Below are 22,034 nucleotides of genomic sequence, written 5' to 3'. Positions count from 1 at the left end.
AGGAGGGTAACAAAAATGATTAGGAGGCTGGAGCAAACAACCTATTGAGGAGAGGCTGAGGGATTTGGGCTTATTTAGTTTGCAGAAGAGAAGAATGAGGGGCTATTTGATAGCAGCCTTCAACTTCCTGATGGGAGGCTCTAAAGAGGATGGAGAGAGGCTGTTCTCAATAGTGAGAGATGGCAGAACAAGGAGCAATGGTCTCAAGTTACAGAGCAGGATATGTAGGTTGGATATTAGGAAAAACTATTTCACTAGGAAAGTGATGAAGCACTGGATTCATTACCTAGAGAGGTGGTGGAATCTCTATCCCCAGAGGTTTTTAAGTCCTGACTAGCTGGGATGATTTAGTTAACAGTTGATTCTGCTTTAGACAGGGAGCTGGACTCGATGACCTTCCTGAGGTCCCCCCCAGCCCTAGGATTCTATGGTTCTCATTGAGCAAGTGGTCATGGACTCAAAGGGAAAAGACTGTTTAAAGACTATATTAAGGTCCCACAGTTGTGAGGGCTCTCTGATTAGAAGATAAAGGTTACTTACTTATTTAAGAAAAAACTTTCTGGTATAGGAGGAACAAACAGCAAATAACCAAATCTGTCTTTGCTGGAAGGCATTGATGGGTGTGAGATGTACTTTCACCCAGCATAGAAATATCCCTGATTTCTTCAATTGCAGAATGTAATATAGTACCATTGGTGAAGGAGCATGTGTAGTAATAACCTGTCTTGTGTCACACCAGATTTAGAATCTCTTGTATTTCTCAATATTAGTGTAACAGACAAGTGCCCGTTCTTTTGCTATGTAACAATTTCCTTTATCTCTTCAGAACCTTCTTTCTACATTGTGGCATCATCAAGGAGCCATATTTTCAGGAGGAGAACTTTCCGGTTTGGGTGACATCTAGAACAGGAACGTGGAACAGGGTGGAGAATGATTGGTAGGCAGACTGCCGGCTGAATAAGGTATGGAAACTATGTCTCGGCCACGTTGGAACTGTAACAACTGTTTTTTTTCTTTTTCTTCTTCTCTTGTGTGTTGCATTGAAACAGTAAAAGAATTGGAGGAAATGCATAAAAATTATGTCTGTTCCACATGATCTCTCCATGGGTCATCACCTTGTAGTGGCAGAGAGGCTTGCGTGTTTCAATGACCCAACAGTTATGCTGCCTGAAGTCAAGTATTCCCTTAGGGTCACCCATAGCAGAAAGGTCAAGATTAAGGTTCCAGACAATATGATCCAAGAACTACTCAATGGCAAAGAAGATAGAAGATAACTGCACAATGGAGGTGAAACTGTTGTATAATTTTATAACAGCTGTGAAGGTAGATAAAAGCTGGAGCGGACAGAGAGCCTGAAACCAATGGCATGGACACAACAACAACTGAAAATCATCTGTCAAGGATCATGCGGTGACTGTTGTGCACAAGTCTCCCCACTTTAAAAGAAGTCATGCACAGGCATCTCCCAGTTTTGGGGAAACAACACTTGCACAAAGCAAAAGTGCTATGGCCATCAGCAACTGACATCAGAAACAGGACAGAGATCAAGGAGCTCCTAGTTACAGGCCAACACACAGGCAATGGGTGAATGATTCAGTTTTGCTCGAGAACAGAGGCAGAGCCCTGGCACTTCAAAGTACCGGCCAGTTAGCCGCAGCTACAAGCAAGCCAGCACTTTGAAGCATATGCACCACAGCACTTCATTAGTAATCTCCCAACACCCTACTTAGCATGCTCCCTTCGAAACTGGAAGCTAGTGTAGACGCAGCCATGGTGTTGTCAGTGCCATTATCTCTGAGCCAGCCTGTTGTGGCATGTATCGCCTTTGTTCAAAGAATGGAACCACACTTCTGAACGGCAATAAAGCCATCAATTTTTTCTGGAAAGAATATTTTGAAGATCTTCTTAACTGTAACTCCATGGCTGCAGATAAAGTCCTTGAGTGAATCCCCCAACAACTTTCTAGGCATGAGTTCAGAGAACGTCCCATATTGAATGAGGTACACTATGCCATTAAGCAAATGAAGAACAACACAGCAGCAGGTCCAGATGGGGTCCCTACTGAAATCTTTAAAGATGGTGGACCCGAGCTAATTCAGCAGCTTTACCTGCTCATACTTAATATCTTGATAAAGGAGGAGCTACCCAATGAAACAAAGGGTGCCCCAATTATCGCCCTGCTCAAGAAAGGAGTGAAAGCAAACTGTGGAAACTATTCTGGTATTTTTCTTCTTGCCACTGCAACCAAAGATGTGGCATAGATCCTTGCAAATGGCCTTCTGCCTCTGTCAGAAGAAATTTTACCAGAGTTAGAGCGTGTTTTCCAACCATGTAATAGAACTGTGGATATTATTTTCACTTAGGGCTACAAGAAAACTGTCTGGAGTAAATCCGACCATTGTACACACGGCTCTCATTGATCTAATTAAAGATTAGATGTCATGAAAACATATCAGTGTCCAAAAGTTACTTCAAGGCAACAAGAAAACAACTGTTCTGAGTAACACTGGCTCCCAGAGTGAACCTTTCAAAGTACAAACAAGAGTCAAAAAAGGCTGCAGCATCGCCCTAACTACAACTGCAGTTTTTTATCTACATAGTTCTTTACCTAATTGCCAGAAAGCTCCCAATAGGCATTAAAATCATTTATAGCAGGGGTCAGCTAGCTTTCCAAGGCAGAGTGCCAAAATTTCTCCTCTCTGTACTGTGCCAGTGCACATGACACTTTTTAATGTAATTAATGCTCTGACTTACAACAGCTTCATCAATAAAATTAAGATGCAGAGCTTTACCATTTAGGTGGTGGTTGGTAGCATTAGTTGGTCTTTTGTTAATCCACAGCTAGCATGGCTTTGTGTAAGCGCCTAGCTGCCTGGGGAAGGGGGTGGGGGCAGGGGCAGGGCTGAACCTTTGCCTCATGTACCAATGGAAAAATTGGCTAACATGCCACTCTTGGCACTTATGCTAGGGGCTGCTGATCCCACACTTATAGAATGGATAAAAAGTTGTTCAGGCATAGCAAGATGAAAGCTAATATTAAGATTTCCATCACTTCTATCGTGGAACTTCAGTACGCTGATGACAATGCATGTTTTTTGCTCACTCTGCGAAAGACCATCAAACAATTTGCCAATGCTTACGCATGTCTTGCTCTCATGCTCAATATCAAAAAGAGCAAGTTGTTCCATCAGCCTGCTCCAAATGGAGGTACCAAAACACTCCATCTATTAATATCAATGGAGAGGTTCTGGAGAAAGTTGACCACTTCCTCTATCTTTAAAGTTCTCTCTCATCCAAGGGAGACACTGATGTAGAAATTCAACACCATCTGAGGCGTACGAGTGCAGCTTTACTCATTTATGGTAGAGGGATTCTGAAGACCACAACATTCAAAGAGAACCAAGCTTCTTGTTTTCCAAGCCATTATTCTCCCACCACGGCTGTTGAGGTCTGAAGCTTGGACAACCTATTGACATCTTTTGGAAGTCTTTGAAAGACACCATCAATGCTGCCTCCGTAAGATCTTGACGATTAAATGGGAAGTCAAATGCACGAGTATTAATGTTCTGGACAAGGCAAACACCATCAGTATTAGGGCAATGATCATCTGTCAGCAACTCCACTGGATTGGTCATATTGTCCAAATGCCAGATTATTGCATCCCAAACAGGTCCAGTTCTCCCAGCCAAAAGAAGGGTACCATAATGCAGGAGGATAACAGAAAAATTATAAAGGAGCTGGTGAAGGATAACTTAGAAAGATATGCAATATTGGCATTGACACTAGGAAAACACTTACCCAGGATCGCTCAAAATGGAGAGGAGTCATTTGCAATGGTCCCCTGGATTTTGAACTTGCCTGCCAACAAGCTGAGGAGGAGAACACGTGCAGGAGCAAGGACAGACTAGCTTTCAGTCATGGTCAACAGCCTCCTGCCATACCTGGAAATATCTGTCCTCATTGTAGCAGAACTTGTGGTTCAAGGATAGGCCTTATCAGCCACCAGAGGATCCATAACTCTCATGGAAGATGATCATAGTTGGCAACTAATGATTGCCACCATCATCATTCTATTTGAGGAGAAAAGCATCTTCAGGAGAGTGATGAATACATCACATTCTGGAGCAGAGCTGAGGGCACACCTTGTTCTTCACAGTGGTAAAGAAGTCTAAGTTGCACATCATGAGATCATACTGTAAATGATCATAATGTCCATTTCCCATTTGTGATCCTGGGAGAATTTTCTGCTAACAAAATCTGCTATTGCTTTCCAAATGCCTTAGAGGTAAATTACTGAGATGCTAATCTGATGACAAATGTACCAGTTCTATAATTTCGCTGTCTTGGCACACAGATAAAGTGATATTGTCCCTCCTTGGAGGTTTACATAAAACATGAGTGCAATATTACCTGCCATAATATTTACATGCTTATCTTTGACTACTGACAGGTAGTGAGGGCAGGCTTTTCTGACTGCTCTAGTCAACTGATACATATTGTGGATTTCAACAGGGACCATTCTCTCTGAAATATACAGGTGTCCAAGGGGGTTCCATATTCCAATAGGAATGCATCCATCATTAAAATTAGCAATGGGGTGGCTCAGTGAAATGAACTTCACACACATATTGTGAGGCTTTGCCGAATAGTCAATTTTCAACCGTTAAAGACATCAACAGAAGTTTGTTTAGATTGTCTTCTGCGGACTGGCTTAAACTGTCAACAATAAGCTGCATGAGATGTTGAAATAAAGCGTGATTACACTTTGTTATAAGGATTTGATTATTAGTTATTTTAATCTGAAGAGATGCCGAGGAACAAATTTGTATCCAAATAAATTAAAGTCATTTCCAGTCTGTCACAGGATCTCATTTTAGCATGGTACCATCTGCCACTTTCGTTAACAACATAGATGACCAGCAAATTTGGGAAATGGTAAGAAAACCAAAAGGTCCACACCCTTAGAAATCATATAACATTTACTGTCTTTCCTTCTCAATACCCCTATTGTGAAGAAGGGAAGTAGGGTGGTTTGATTGCACAGAGCTATATAGTGACTGAATGTGACATAAGACAGGGCTATCACATGCATGGTCCAAAAGGAACTACTACCAAAAACTTCCAGTCTTTGGTGCAGGGACATAAAGAAACTTAGAGTAGAACACCCTCAAAGACACTACTCAAAGAAGAATGTATTCTTTCCTTTTCATTTCAGGTGTCACCACAGCTTTAGAGACATAGGGTAAAATTCTGGCATCAGTGAAGTAAAAATGTTAAGGCCGTCGATCACAGTTAACTCATGCGATTACCTCAAAAAATTAACAACATGAGAGCTGGTGTACTGCATCAGACCAAAGTGCCATGCAAATACCTGTTCTCACTTTCAAGTGATACTGTAAATTAGAAATGGGCAGCATTATCTCCTGCAAATTGTAACCAAACTTGTTTATCTAACCAATTAGCTGAACAATAATTATGAATGAAAGGACTTTGGACTCTAAAGTTATCCACTGTTTTATTTTAATGCAGTTTTTTTGTACATAATTCTATATTTGTCAGTTCAACTTTCTTGATAAAGAGACTGTACTACAATACTTGTATTAGACAAAATTAAAATACTATTTATTTTGTTTTGTACAGTGTAAATATTTGTAATTAAAATATCAGGGAAACACTGTCCACTGTATATTCTCTGTTGTAATTGAAATCAATATAATTTAAAATGTATAATCCACCCAAAACATTTGAATAAATGGTATTATTGTCCAACAGTGCATAACTGCAATTAATATTTTTAATCACATGACGTCCCTAGTAAATAGCAAAACTCCCACTGACTTCCATTCACGTGGTATATGGAAGGATTACTGACAACCTCAAGACCTAAAAAACTACCAGGCAAAGGATTAACTCTTTTAAGAGTAATGCTTCAGCAGAGGCAAGGTTTAGTACTCTGTTGGGAAATTACATACTCCTGCTGGTTAAAGCCTGCAAATTCTGTGCCTGTTATAAAGCCAATATCTCAGGATAAGTAAGGTCATGCTGAGTCACATGCTGGCATATCAAATTTCCAGACACACCTTTGTACTGTAGGAGGCAGTGTTGGTGATTCAAGGGGTGGTACTCTTTTCAAGTCAAGATTGAATCAACTTCATACCATGGTAGTAGGTGTGCAGGGCAGTTGGAGATTTCTTCTTTCAAATCAGTTGTAAAACTGAAGTCATGATCACTTTTTCTTATTAAAAATTCCTTAGCAAATGATTCTAGAGTCATGTTAAAAAGTAAAATGTGGGTATTTATATTCTGCCTTCTTGAAACTACAGAGCAGTTTCAAGTGGGGGTAGTATACCTTCCTAAACTATTTCATCATCATTTTCTAAACTGCTTCATTTCAGTAGTGGAGCAAAATATCTGGTGTGTAATATGCATATCCATGTAATACATTAAGTGCTTTCAGAACCTTCAGGAAGAAATGTGAACATAATCATTTTTTAAAATACTTACCAAGAATTTCATCAAAGATTTTGTACAAGCCGGGAACAAAAGTAACTTCTCTGCAATTCATTCCAACCTCTTCATCATAAACCCACATTAACTACATATAAATGAAATAAAAATACTTATTGTCCTGGGTTCAAAAAGAAATGTTTATGTTAATATGACAGATTATTTAATATTTCAAGAATTAGATATAAAAATTTAATGAAACCCTTTCATCACATATCTTATTTGACATGAAACCAGTCAGACCTTCAAATTAAAAAAAAGTGGTAATTACTTCTGTTTTTATACATTAGGTGTTTGTGATCATTTGGCATACTGTTAAGTAAATCCACACTTCCTCATCAGATAAGCTATTGCAACTATTTCCATGTACTTCAAATTAAATTATGGAGAAAAAGTCTACCTACTTCTCCGATCTCTGTAGGCCATTCTGGGAGCATATGGGGCAGTACAGGCGACAGGAAATGAAGAACAGGATATTCTAACTTACAGACAGGATCATTCCCTACAGCTGCCCAGATTTCAGATTATACAAAAATAGCATGCAGTAACTCTCCACTTCATCTGGATTCATAGTCAAATCCTTGGTCAGAAATAGTATTACGTACAAATTTTACCTTAGCAGGATAAATAACAGATCATGATAGATCAGATTTCAGCATGCTAAAAATACTCTGAATGCAGTAATGTTGCACAGATACCCAATATTTTTATCTTTCCATGGCATTAAAATAGCACTTTTTCTAGCTAGCTAACTTTAATAACAAGCACCTAACTTCCACTGGGGTCTTATAAATGCCTCCTCTTATATTGGTGTACAGTCTAGTGTATCACAAATGCAAAAATCAACTATATAGAGAAGGGGGGCAAATTTCTGTTACACCACTGACAACAAAAACACTATTCAGATACTACCTGGGTAGAAGTTATGTAAGCACCCAGGAATAATATATAAGGGGAAAACTTTACTTAATCAGAGTCACTTCCCTCCCCTTGGACTGCAATTATGCCACATTTAAGAGAACAAGTCTTAGTTCCTTTCTCCACAAAAAAGAAAGGTTACTCACCGTAGTAACGGTGGTTCTTCGAGATGTGTCCCCGTGGGTGCTCCACATCAGGTGTCGGGCTCGCCCGGCGCCGCAGATCGGATCTTCCAAGCAGTTTCTGCCAGACCGCGCATGCGCCGGTGCGAGCCGCTCCCTTGCACGCTCCTGGCCACGTGCGCGATCCAGTCCCCGCCAGTTCCTTGACCAACCGCCTCGGATGCTCCTGCAAAACACTAAACAGAGATCCGAAGCGGGGAGGATGGGCGGGTGGTGGAGCACCCACGGGGACACATCTCGAAGAACCACCGTTACTACGGTGAGTAACCTTTCTTTCTTCTTCGAGTGTCCCCGTGGGTGCTCCACATCAGGTGACTACCCAGCAGTAACCCAAGATAGGAGGTGGGTAATCGGATTATGTGCAGCTTGTCCCCGAGAGGACTGCTGTCGAGAGACGGGTATGCTCTTGGAATACCCTGTGAAGGGCGCAATGTTTGGTGAAGGTGTCATAGGATGACCAGGTCGCCGCTCTGCAAATGTCTTTTAGCGCAACGCCCTTGAAAAAGGCTGTTGATGCCGCCACCACCCTAGTGGAATGAGCCCTGGGCGTGGCTAGTAAAGGAGTCTTTTTGAGTTCGTAGCACATTTTTATGCAGGATACGATGTGCTTCGAGATTCTCTGCGAAGAGAGACCTTCTCCTTTCGATTTGGGAGCGAGAGAGACAAGGAGTCTATCCGTTTTCCGGAAGGACTTGGTCCTGTCTATATAGAAGGCTAGCGCCCTCCTCACGTCCAGGAGGTGTAGGCGCGCCTCTTTGTTAGTTATGAGGCTTTGGATAAAACGAGGGTAAAACAATAGGTTCGTTAATATGAAACTCAGAAGAAACTTTAGGAACAAAGGCTGAATGCAGCCGTATGGTTACTGCCTCCTTGGAAAAAACAGTGCAGGGTGGCGTTGCCATAACTGCTGCAAGCTCGCTCACCCTGCGAGCTGACGTGATTGCGAGAAGAAAGGTCGTCTTTATCGTAAGGAGGCGGAGGGAAACCACGGCCAAAGGCTCGAACGGTGGTCCCGTTAGCGCATTAAGCACCAGGTCCAAGTTCCACGAAGGTGGAAGCGGTTTCCGAGGGGGGTATAGGTTTACCAACCCTTTGAGGAACCTGGTAACCATGGGATGGGTGAACACCGTGTGCCCTTCCTCTTCGTGTCTGAACGCTGAAATGGCAGCAAGGTGGACCTTTAACGAAGATAGTGAGAGTCCTCCTCTCTTGAGGTCCAGTAAATACTCTAATATTACAGGTATAGGCACCGAAAGCGGGGCTAGCTGTTTGGTAGAACACCATGCCGTGAAGCGAGTCCATTTCTGCTTGTAGGTCTTCCTGGTGGAAGTCCTCCTGCTACTTTCTAGGACTTGTTGCACCTCCTCCATACATGTGCTCTCTAGGGAGCTGAGCCATGGATTAACCATGCTTGTAGTCGCAGGCCTTGGGGGTGCAGATGCACTATGGACCCCTGGGCTTGCGTGAGCAGATCTGGCACCACCGGAAGGGGCATCGGTGGACGGTCTGACATGCGCAGGAGTAGGGGGAACCATTGCTGTCGATCCCACGTTGGGACTATCAGGATCATTTGGGCTCCTTCCCTCCTGGCTTTCTGCAAGACTTTGTGGATCAGCACTGTGGGAGGAAAAGCGTAAAGCAGGGGGCCCCTCCAGGAGATCGTGAATGCATCCCCCAGGGACCCCCGTCCCAGTCCGGCCCTGGAGCAGAATCGTGGGCACTTCTTGTTGTGTTGAGTAGCAAACAGGTCTATCTGGGGAAAACCCCATGCGTGAAAAACCGGTCGTAGCAGATCGGGACGGATCTGCCACTCGTGCGTGAGTGCGAAACGCCTGCTCAGCTGGTCTGCCTTCACATTGTGAGAGCCTGGTAAGTACGAGGCTTTCAAGGTTATATTGTTGGCGATGCACCAGTTCCACAACCGGACTGCTTCCACGCATAAGGCACGGGACCGAGGTCCTCCTTGCCGATTTATATAAAACATGGTGGAGGTATTGTCTGTACTGATCCCGACTACTTTGCCTTGTATATGGTCTTGAAAGTGTCTGCAGGCGTTGAACACTGCTCTGAGCTCCAGTATATTTATGTGCAGTGACTGCTCCGTGGAGGACCACAGTTTTTGTGTCACCTTTTCGCCCATGTGTGCTCCCCACCCTATGACGGAGGCATCTGTAGTAAGAAAAACCGATATTTGTGGTTGGTGGAAGGGTACCCCTGATAGCAAGTTCTTGGGGTTTACTCACCATTGCAGGGATTTGCGCACCTCTGGTTGTGGGCGACACCACCCTGTGAACAGTGTGTGCTGCCAGTTTGTATACGCTCGCCAGCCAGTGCTGCATGCTGCGCATGTGTAACCTGGCGTTCTGTACTACGGATGTCGCTGCTGCCATGAGGCCCAGCAGCTGTAAGCACGTCAGAACTGGCACCGTAGGGCTGAAGGTGATGACTTGCCCGAGGGAGCCGATGGCCCGAAAGCGTGTCTCTGATAGATACACTCCCACTGTAATAGAATTTATGCGTGCCCCTGTGAACTCTATGTCCTGTGTGGGGTCTATCTTTGATTTTGCCAGATTGATAACCAGGCCGAGTGAAGAGAACGTGCCTGCTGTGACGCGTATCATGCGTAGTACCTCCTCCTTCGAGGCCCCTTTGAGTAGGCAGTCGTCCAGATACGGGAATAGAAATACTCCCTGTCTGTGCAGGTAGGCTGACACCACTGCCAAGGTCTTGGTGAAGACTCTGGGGGCTGAGGAGAGGCCAAACGGTAGGACCTTGTATTGAAAATGTTCTTTGCCTACCATGAACCGGAGGAATCGTCTGTGAGCCGGATGGATAGTTATGTGAAAATACGCGTCTTGTAAGTCGAGGGCTGCGAACCAATCTCCATTGTCTAGTGCCATAAGGATGGAGGCGATTGTGATCATCCGAAAGCGTTGCTTGCGCAGGTACCGGTTGAGGCCTCGAAGATCTAAGATGGGCCTCCAGCCTCCTGTCTTTTTCTCCGTGAGGAAGTACCTAGAGTAGAACCCTTTCCCTTGCAGTTGCTCCGGCACTCTTTCCACTGCCCCTATGAGCATGAGATGGTCTACCTCCTGCTTGAGCCTCGCTATGTGGGAGGCCTCCTGGAGGTGGGGCCTGGGTGGAGGTCGTGGCGGTGGGAGCGACTGGAAGGGGATGGCGTACCCCGTGGCTATGATCTCCAGCACCCATTTGTCTGTGGTGATCCTTTGCCACTGGTCGTAAAATGGTCGGAGGCGATGGTGGAATAACCGCTTCGGATGACCTTGTGCGATGGTAGTGATGGCGCAGCCCTGGATCTGTGTGTCAAACTTGTGGCCTTTGGCCCTGCCCCGAGGACACACAGCTCTGTGGGGAACGTCGCCTGGGAGTTCTGTACTGCTGGTGCTGTTGATGTCGCCCTTGCTCGTAACCCCTGTGGTACTGGGGACGCTGTTGCTGGTACTGGTACTGTCTCTGTTGAGGGTAGTACTTTTTCTTTCTGTACGGAGGAGTGTAAATCCCCAGGGTCCTAAGTGTGGCTCTTGAATCTTTACTGGAATGAAGGACCGAGTCAGTTGATTCAGCAAACAGCTTCTGCGAGTCGAAGGGAAGATCGACTATCTTTGCCTGCAGATCCCTCGGTATACCCGAAGTCTGGAGCCAGGACTCCCTTCGCATCACCACTGCCGTAGCTGTGGAGTATGCTGCTGTGTCCGCAACAGCCAGGGCGATCTGAACTCCCGTCCTCGAGGCCGCGTAGCCTTCTTGCACGATGGCCTTGAGCACCGGTTTCTTGTCCTCTGGAAGCGAGTCCATGAGGGAGGTTAACCTAGTGTAGTTGTCGAAATTATGGTTCACTAGATGCGCTGCGTAATTTGCCATTCGCAACAGTAGAGTGGAGGAGGAGTAGACCTTTCTGCCAAACAGCTCTAGCTTCTTGGCATCTTCGTCTGTTCCCCCGTCTTGAATTGAGATGTCTTTGATCTTTGTTGCGACGACTCCATCACCAAGGAATTTGGTTGTGGGTGGCTGAACAGGAACTCCATGCCCTTCGCCAGCACGAAGTATTTCTTATCCGCTCTCTTGTGGACAGGCGGAATAGTCGCGGGGGTCTGCCATCTCATAGTGGCGGACTCCAAGATTGCTTCATCAAGCGGTATTGCTATTTTGGAGGAGGCCAGAGGTCTCAGATTTTTGAGGAGCTTATGGTGTTTCTCTTGCACCTCTGCTGTCTGGATGCCTTGCGTGAAGGCCACCCTCTTAAACAGCTCTTGAAACTGTTTGAGATCGTCCGGAGGATGGACGTCCCCCGGGGGCCGTAGCCTCGTCTGGGGAGGAGAGCGAGGAACCACTAGGGTACGCCTCTCTGGACCCTTCCCGTTCCTGTTGGTGATGGTACATCCGCTCGCTGGAAACTTGCAAGGGAAAATCTCGGGGTTCCATAACCAGTTCCCCCTGAGATACTTGAGTCTCCGTCCCCGTTCGCGATTGCCCTCGGGGATACGGGACCATCTGTGGGGATCTTTCCCTGGTAGACTGCCGGTGGTGTCTATGCCCCGCGTGATAGGGGCGACCATGGCAGCATGGGCACTGTTCTTGGGAAGCTGACCTGGACCACTCCCTTGGTGCATACCCTCTGTGTCTGGGGGAGCGAGATTGTCGAGAGACCTGGGACACTGGAGAGAGCGATTTGTGATAGTACTCCAGCGGCTCAAACCCCAAGAAGGGTGAAGGTGGTCCCAGCCAGGGCGAGGCTGGTTGTAAAAATGGAGACGGGGGCTCCGGGTAGGCTAGGGGGGACCCCTGCCTTCTAGTTGGAGTCTGCAGCATGAGCGGAGGGCTGAGAGAAAGCAACTCTGCAGCCCTGTCTGGAGAGGGGCTGCGGTGCCTTGTTTTGTGTGCAGCCTTCCCCCTCCCTTGAGGGGGTAGCTCCGCCCCCTGACGTGTAGGGGATCTTGGCCCCGTCCGCGCCGCGCTTGGCACGCTTATGGGCGGTGCCGCACAGGCGGTGTCCTCTGGTGCCTGCAGGCTGCGTGCCTGCACGCTCTGCACCGCCGGTTCCCCGGGGGTTGGTGCCGCTGCCTGCGGTGCTGCCGGTACCGGCGCTTGTTTAGCCGCCGCCCTGCCTGAGGTGCGGGCCGGCTGTTTGATTATCGGAGGCTGAGCCGCCTCCACGTGGCTCTCCGTGCCGCCGCCGATCAGCTGTTGCTGCGGCTGGGGGCTGTGCGCTCCTCCTGTCCTGCTCGCTGTTGCTGCTGGCAGGGATCGGGCTGGGGAGACTTTCCTCCGTTTTTGTGCTGATGGGGTGAGGGAGGCGGCTTTCCTTTTATGGGCCCCAGAGGGTCCCTCCTGCTGCGGCTGCTCCGGCACGTCTGGCTGGAGGGCCTTGTCGAAGAGCAGCATTTTAAGCCACATCTCCCAGTCCTTCCTTGCTCTGGCTGTTAATTTTGCACAGAAGGAGCATTTCTGCGTGACATGGGACTCCCCAAGGCACCTTATGCAGTGACTGTGCCCATCAGACGCTGGCATTGCCTCTCGGCAAGACTCACATTTCTTGAATCCTGAAGAGGACATTGTTGGTGAGTCTTTTAGTTGTTAATGGGGTACTTAGCACCTTCTCTGTGCTGTTTTTCCCCCTCTCCGATAGCCTGCCGCGGCAGGAGGGCTAATGGCCCTAGGCTCCTGGCCTCCGGTGCTCCGCTTGTTACTAGGACTGGACTGAATGCCGTCCCACTTGTTGTTTTTTTTTTTTTGAAGATAACAACTTGCTAACTTAACAGTAGACTAAGAACTTGAAAACTTTAAAGAAAAACAGTTAAAACCATTGAATACGCTAACTTGGCCGTAGCCTAATCGAATTCCGTCTGCAGCCGACGGCAGTTAAGAGGAACTGGCGGGGACCGGATCGCGCACGTGGCCAGGAGCGCGCAAGGGAGCGGCGCGCACCAGCGCATGCACGGTCTGGCAGAAACTGCTTGGAAGATCCGATTTGCGGCGCCGGGCGAGCCCGACACCTGATGTGGAGCACCCACGGGGACACTCAAAGAAGAACAGTTTTTCTACAAATAGATAGCTGCTGGTTTGAATGCTCAATCACAGAGGACAGAGTAAAAAAAATTACTTGTTTTATTTAGTTTCTTTACTAGTTTTCAGTTTTGACATTATTATTTTTACTTTTCAATGCAGCTAATGGATAGAACCAAACTAATCAACCTGGCTCAGTCAGGTTAAGAAATCCCATGTGACATTCCCAAATTTGTAACAATATTGGTAAGGGAATTTAACACACTTGTATATGCAGCTATACACACATTTGTATTGTACATACTGATACACATGCATAAATATACATACATATCTGCTGAGTAGACAAGCATAAATGATTTAAAACTAAGTTATTCTACAGATTACAGTTAGGCTGTGTCTACACTTGCCCCCAACTTTGAAAGGGGCATGGTAATCAGCACTTCATTAGGCTTATTTTCACCGCAGTAACTTCAAAGCATCAAACTTCAAAGTGCTGGCATGCATATAGCCGTGGGCACTTTGAAGTGCCCACACTACTTTCAAGCCCCTTTACTCCTGAAAATTAACTCAAAAAGGAGTAAAGGGACTTCGAAATAGCATGGGCACTTCACAGTGCCCGCAGCTACACACATGCCAGAACTCTGAAGGTTGAGGCTTCGAAGTTGTTGCAGGGAAAAATTAGCCTAATGAAGTGCTGCGTATTCATTGAAGCACTTCATTAGTTTTCTCCCATGGCCCTGATTACCATGCCCCCCTTGAAGTTGGGGGCAAGTGTAGACACAGCCTCAGTGTTCCATCAACAGTGAGGCGGATTGTCAGGCTTAGAAACTAAAAGAAAAGAGGGAGCAGGTGGGAGAAATGCTCAGTGTCACTTCTGTTTCCACATTTGAAAGATTTCAGGGAGAAGAAAACTCTGAAACAACAATATACTGTACTTTTCCACAGCTTTGGAGAAGGAACTAAACTGCTCAGGCAGATGCTGCTCTTTCCTTCACACACCTAGAATGAAAAGACTCTTTTCCCAAAGGACATGTCTCCAGGCATCCAATGACAACATAAAAAACCCCAAAACATTATCACTATACTGTACCTGAGCGCTACAAAATTCCCTCTGCATATGTTGATTCAAAAGAACCAGACACTGCTAAATATCTTCTCTTAACCCATTTCCATGAATGGATGAACACTCTACAAAAGTGCTCAACAGGATATTCTTAAACACAGAAGTGTAACTTTTTGTTTACCAGCCACAACAGTTTATTATTTAATTCTTTATTAAAAGGACAGAATGCCAGGAAGACTGTAAATTTAAACAGAAACTCACCTGAGTTAAAGGTTCCACTGATCCAATGTACGTATCAGGACGTAGAAGGATATGCTCAAGTTGAGTCTTTTTCTGATAAACTCTCTCAACTGACATCTTCTTTGAAGTATCATTCTTACTAATATTTTCTGATTCTTCTTTTTTTGAAGCATTGTTTTGATTATCAAATAGAGTCTAAAAAAAGAATGAAGCATGTTACTAACAATCTTCTTTATTCATCTTTCTAATTCTCTAAAGCTGTAAACAAATCTTGACTGAGGTTTATATTAATTTAGAGATTCATTTTCATATTCAATTCCTGAACTCAGAACTCTGGTTACAGAAATAATTCAGCATATTACTGGATTGTCTGTATACTAATTCACAAGAAGTTTAAAACCTCTTTCAACACACTGTTATATATAAAAGGTAAAACAGTAAGCTATAAAAGGAATTCTTTAAATTTCTTTCTTTCTGTTTCCTTAGACAAGAACATAAAGAATTTCAATTTTGAGTTTAAATTCATTAAGTATTAATTCATCCAACTAAGCTCTACTCTAAAAAATGAAAATATATGCAAGTATGTCATTTAATTTTGGCGTGGACTGCTAGGCCCTGAGAGATTTCATTGGGGCTTAAGAACAGGTCAAAGTGCTGTCCTGAATAGGAATGCCTTCTAGAAGCACAACTGATCTACAGTCAGCTGTAATGGATGTCTATACAGAAGATCAACAAGTACGTTTCTTCCGTTCATCTTCCTTAATCCTCACCGCTCATGAGGAGTTCCGGGGTCGAAAGTTACCCCTGAAAACATCGTTTTGAATACGTATGAAACAAAACCGCACAACCCTCAGTGGGTTGATCTTCTGCAGCAATGTGACTTTAGACATAATCCTGGCAATATTCCTTGGTATATGAAATAATCTTCTCTCATGCATTCAATTGACTGACTTAGAAGCAACTGTTGATATAAATTTTATTAAAGCTAATGTTAAAAAACATATTTTGCAGAGGATAAGCAAAGCATCTGCACAGCCGAGTACAGTGCTTAGAGTATGTATGCACACGAAGTTTGTTTTAAAAACCATAGGACATTTATATAAGTACATCAGGAATAACTTCAGGTAAATAAATTTTCCAATACAGTTTAGGCATTAGCAACCAAGTTACAAAAAAGCATCAATAAACCAACAGGTTCAACACGCATGTGTTGTGAAAAGGGAAGGGAAGGGAAGGGAGAAAGAAGGGAGTAGGACTGTGTGGATGATTTCAGAAACGTTTATATAAAAGGAAGCAAACATTTCTCTCTGAACAGATTAGCAATACAGACACCTATGCTATGATTCTAAATTCAGTGCAGCTGTGGGAGGACAGACCAAATGAGAGTACACTAGCTTTGAGCCCCTTCCCACTCATGATTCTGCAGTCACCTGAGCTATACACTCATCCCTTGCTGTATGAGCACAATTGGTTCCCAACTTCCTGCTCACAGGCGAAAACTCATAAGAGGGACACTGAAGTCCCACTGAAATAAACAGAAAAATCTCTGATTCGTTCCAAGTGCTCCTAACTCGGGGAAGGAGTGGCAGCATGTGGTGCTGCTTTTGAAAGGTAAGCGAACTGTGGGCTTGGGGGTAGGTTGGAGAAGGTTAAAGGCTGGAGACAGTTTGGGGCCATGAGCAGAAGGGAGGGTTAAAACCTGGTGGCAGGTTGGGCCCATGGGGCGGACAGGGGCGTTAAGACACCTGCAGCTTGGGTCTATGGTCTGACGGGGTCGTCAGGCTGCGGTGGGTTGGGGCCGCAGAGCCGGTGGGGGTGTCCGGTTGTGGTGGGTTGGGTATGCGGAGCCAGTGGGGTTTCAGACTGAGACAGGTTGGGGAGTCTGGCTATGGTGGGCTAGGTCTGTGGGGCCAGAGTGGTTTCAGGCTGAGGTGGGTTGGAGCCGCAGGGAGAGGGGTAAGGCTCATATTAGCGGGAGGGAGTTCACTCGTGTAGTGAACAAAGGTAGGTATGCATCCCTCATTTTAGCAAGTACTCGTAAGTAATGTACTCTTTTAATGAGGGATGAGTGTATAAGAGAGAGCAGAGGCTACTCTAACTTGTACTCAAATATCCTAAACTCAAGGAATCAAACACTGGCTTTAAATGTCCCCAAGGCAAAAGGGATAGCAGTCAGGTATTCTGCCTTCTCTGTGCCATCCAGGGAATCCTATGTCAATGGAATTGTCACTTGGCTCATTCAGCTAATTTTATGTAGAAGCAGTATAAAGAGATCCCATAAAACCCAGAAGTACGTGGCATGCTAACAATGGGGCCCAGCTGGTGGGTGGTGGATACTACAGTCAAATGGAGCATAGGGCCCTGAAAGCACAAGGCCCAAGGCAACTAGCTTGTTCGCCTTGCCCTGAAGCCAGGCCTGACCCTGAGCGTCAAATCGTACTACCCAGTGAGACTGTATCTCACTACAACCTGTAACAGCTCAACTAAGGAAATGTGATTTCTATGGTGCGGGGGCGGGGGGGAGGTAGATGGGGGTTAGGTAGTATCTTGTGTCACAGACACACACTGCTGCTCTAGTGTTTCAAATGTAGACAGGCAGGATTGGGACCTTGGCAATCAGCATGAGGGTGTCTATATGAGGAACTTTTACCCACTGTACTGACATAGTTAAACCTATATGTAGTTGATCCTGTTTAATTATTATCCTAATATTAACAACACTCACTTCATAGTAATATTTGCCAGGAACCGATCCATCACTAGAGTTCCCATGCAGTTGACTAATAAACCCTGAGCATGGACTCAGAGCTCATGGCCAAGGGATGCCACACGCTGTTGGCTGCAGACTGGGAAGGGAGGCTGTGGGCTGTGAGCAGCAGCAAATGGGGCTCTTACCCAAATGCCTATACTTTCTATGGGACATAGGGGTTCTGGGGGCCCATATAGCTGCACAGTACCTCTCCCTGTGCTCTCCAAGTTGCATCTTGCCATGGCATCAGGAGCCCAGATTCTGTGTCTCCCTGTGTTTCTTTTATTGGTTCCAGCCCTATAAGAAGGTTTTGTGGGCTGCAGCCACAGAAGGAAGCACTAGGACATGCTGAGCAATGTCACATGCCACTTTTCAGAGATGCAGCTGGAAAAGGTATGTGTCCCAGCACTTTGCAAGTTGCAGCCCCACCCAGGCTTCCACTTACTAACAATTTCTGGATAATAGCAACTTTTTACCGGAAAGTAGTGATTACAAAACAAACAGAAACCATTGTAGCTGTATCAGCTACACTTCCAGTATGAATGTTCTTATTCCAGAACAAAAACAGCTTTTTTGGATCATCTTAAACCCCTTCCAAATAAAGAAAAAACACACTAACATAAGTTTGTACACATGTCCACAGTATAACTATATATAAATTTACATATTATCTTATACCAGCATAACTTTCCAATGTAGACAAGCCCTAAATTAAAGTAAGACAGTTTACTGTGGGGACTGGACCAACTTCAGGAGACATTTAATTTGCACCCTCCTTCCTGAGTCAGATTAAAGTGTGAAGAAATTCCATTTCCAAAGGCCTGTAATAGAGTAATGTCAACATCTTCCTTGAACTGTATGGAAGTTGTATAGTTGATGATATAGTTGATGATCCCACCCCAGTCATTCCTTCTAGACAAGTAATTACTCTAATTCTAGAAAATCTACTTTCATATCTGCTTTTTCCTACATGCTGCCATTATTTCTCTTAAAGTACAATAGATGTTGCACTATTGCTTTTTCTATTTACATAATGCAGTACTAAATACCTGTTACCATGTTTCAATGCTGCACGCAGTTGCTTCCAGAAAACCAATGGTCACTCTTGGGCTGCTTCTACACATGCCACCTACGACGGGAGTTGGTATGGTAATGAGACAATTTGAAGCAGGCTAATGAGGCACTAACATGCATATTCAGCACCTCACTGAAATTTGCGTGGCTGCCATCATGCTAAAGTGCAGACTTCAAATTGCAGACTGACAGTGTAGATAGATGAGGGCAGCTTTGAAATAAGAGTCCCACTTCAACATTCCCTTACTCTCACAAAACTAGATCGGAGTAAGAGAATGCTGAAGTGGGGTGCTTATTTTGAAGCTGCCCACATCTACACTGCCAACCTGCAATTCAGAGGCTGCACTTTGAAATTGGCATGGTCGCCATTATCCTAATGAGGCATTAAATATGCATGTTATCACCTCATTAGCCTGCTTCTAAATGCCTCATTACCATGCCACCTCTGACAGGAAGTGGCATGCATAGAAGCAGTCTTCGTCTTCTCAGTAAGGAAACCAGATTATTTTGGAAGCTACACTGCTTACTGTCAAAGGATTAAATCACAAGTTTTGTCTCCTGACAACATTGTGCGTCATATCCTCAGAGAGGAGAGTAATTGCATCAACAGTCGTACTGCATAAAGTACTTTGAAACTAACCAAAGAGCAGGATTTTCTTCTCCATTTCTAGCCTCTTCCTCTACTCTTTTCCTGTTTCTAGTCATGGCGCATTCACTCCAAAGTGTAATTGCAATAAAAGACTATGCACAAGGCCTTAACTGACGGTCTGCAGACTTTATGTCTACAAAAAGGATTATACCTATTCTTATCTCTGATATGAGTGAAGCTCGTCTGTGCAAGACATAGCATCTTCTCTTAGGGTGGTCCAAGACTTTGCAATCAACTTCCCCAGAACTAAGCACTATCAGAACTATCACCATTCTGCTCCACTTGCAACAGCTTCACTAATAAATAAAGATTCACAGCTTTACCGTTTAGGTGGTGGTTAGTAGCATTAGCTGGTCTTCTATTAATCCACAGGTAGCATGGCTTTCAGCAAGTTCCCAGATGCATGCGGGAGGTGAGGTGGGGCTGAGCTCCCATCTCGCAAGCTAACGAAAATTGGCTCGTGTGATGCTCCTTGCATGCGTTTTGCCATTTGCTGACCCCTGATCTAGACCATCCTGAAAGGTATTTCACTAACCTACTTCTAAATTTCTGACAGCAATTCCACAAAATCCCTAGCTAATTTATTGCAGCGTTTAACCACCCAGACAGTTAAGAAGCTTTTCCTAATGTCCAACCAAAATCTCCCTTCTTGCAACTTAAACCCATTGCTTCTTGTCCTATCATCAGGGATTAAACAGAACAATTTTTCCTCACTTCCCCTTGTAATGATCTTCTAGGTAGTTGAAATCTGTTAAGTCCCCTGCCAGTCTTCTCTTCTCCATATTGAATAAACCCAATTCTTTCAATCTTCTCTCACAGGAAGAGAAAAACTATTCTGCTCTTTGAAGCTTCTATGACACTGGTTTAGATTTAGCAAAGTTTGGTACGGTGGGCTGGGTATCAAAGTCAGACTTAAAATATTAGTCTAGCCTCACCTTCCTTGAGAAACCCACTGTAAATTACTAAATTTTAAGAAGCTGAAAGTAAAACAAACAAGGCAAGAATAAGGCATCACACACCATCTCTGAGAACTGAAAAGAGGCCACCCTTTTGTACAGATTAGCATGTTTTTTATGAAGAAAACTACATAGGAAGTTAGATGTTTGCATATTAATTTTGGCTGTTACATCTTAATTTTCTTGTAAAAGGAGTACAAAGGTCTCCATATGAAGAATGTTTATAAATAATATATTTATTATGTTTGTTATTATTTATTATGATCTATGAGATGGGAGAAGGGGAAGAAATGGCACAGAAGAACCGGATTAGCTATATAATATTGAATTGCTTGTGGTTATTCCATACATTAAATGCAAGGAATTGGGAAAAATGTCTTTAAAAAGTAATAAGAGGAAGGAGAAATAACTGGTATGCTAACAACTTTGAGCTCTCAGGCATTGCACCATTAAAGGTGGGTTCTCACTGACAAAGTGCGCTGCGGAGTACAGACGACTCAGACTACTGTTTGCTGAAATTGGATTCGTGCAGGTTCCTCTGATAAGGCAGAGATCTGCACTAAGGATATCAAGGAAGCATACTGTTTCAGTACGACAACATTTGCAACAGTCTTTTCAAGGGCACTTATGCAAAAAGGTGAGCAATAACTTCCATTTTCACTTCACAGGCCCGCTCCATTAAGTAGTTATGCAATAAAAGGCATGAAAACTTTACATAAATACTTCCAAAGAGATACTCAAAGTGCTACTGAAGTCCTTGCAATCAGTGTTCAAGATACCCGGTGAGGCCTGAAGAATGTTGTTAAAAAATTACATTCAGGTATGTCATCTTCAGTCTATTTTCTCCTCTTAGAGGTACATACTCCCAGAGATTAAACAAAGAACTGCCTACAAATTTTAAAATACATATCCACAAAAGGAGATGTTTCTGCACAAACCATTTATCTTCCCTTCCTTTTCAGTCAATATACTATGGTCTCTCAGGAAATGCAAACAGGATTTTGATGATAGGTGAGTAAAAGTATGCAAAAACCCACTGAAGCATCTGGTAAATCTTATCAGCATTTGATACAAATAGTGAAAGTATTATCTAGCTATCCCTGATTGCCTCAAGAAGGCATTCATTCACAGGTAAAGTAATCCTATCTTTATTCTTGTTACCCTAGGATACAAATAAGTGATGAGCTTTCTGAATCAACAGTCCCAAAATTCAGAGCAGTGGCTCTAAATCTTTCCAAACTACTGTATCCCTTCCAGGGGTCTGGCTTGTCTCACATAACCCCAAATTTCACCTTATTGAATAACTATTTGCTTACAAAAATCAGACAAGAAATACAAAAAGTGACACAGTACACTATTACTGAAAAACAACTTAACTTCCTCCTTTTTTCCCAATTTAAGAAGAAAAATCAACGGAATATAAATGTTGTATTTATACTTCAGTGTATAGTAATATAGAGCAACACAAACAAGTCATTGTATGAAATTTTTAATTTGTACTGACTTGGCTGGATCTTTTTATGTAGCCTGCTGTAAAACTAGGCAAATTATTTAGATAAGCTGATACACCACACAAGACCTCTTTGAATTACATTTATCACTGGTTCAGAACCACTGATTTGGAGGATCTGCCATTAGAAGGAGGTGTATAAGAAATCTTCACATTCTC

At 44.2% G+C, this 22,034-nt stretch overlaps 1 protein-coding gene across 2 annotated transcripts in view; it reads right to left on the bottom strand.

Moving 5' to 3' along the window:
• Positions 1-22,034, bottom strand: part of TOP2B (DNA topoisomerase II beta) — a 113,330-nt gene that overhangs the window by 77,994 nt on the left and 13,302 nt on the right. Inside the window, exons 2-3 of one of the 2 annotated variants that reach the window (XM_074984442.1) lie at positions 14,959-15,132; positions 6,505-6,595 (exon numbers count right to left, since the gene is read on the bottom strand). In XM_074984442.1, coding sequence (XP_074840543.1) covers positions 6,505-6,595; positions 14,959-15,132 — 265 coding nt within the window. Of the gene's footprint in view, positions 1-6,080; positions 6,264-6,504; positions 6,596-14,958; positions 15,133-22,034 lie in introns of those variants that run through there. The other variant, XM_074984443.1, reaches the window with a different exon arrangement.

The sequence above is a fragment of the Carettochelys insculpta genome, chromosome 2 (assembly GCF_033958435.1).
Source record: "Carettochelys insculpta isolate YL-2023 chromosome 2, ASM3395843v1, whole genome shotgun sequence".
Classification (NCBI taxonomy): Eukaryota; Metazoa; Chordata; order Testudines; family Carettochelyidae; genus Carettochelys; species Carettochelys insculpta.
This window is presented reverse-complemented; position numbering and strand designations above follow the sequence as displayed.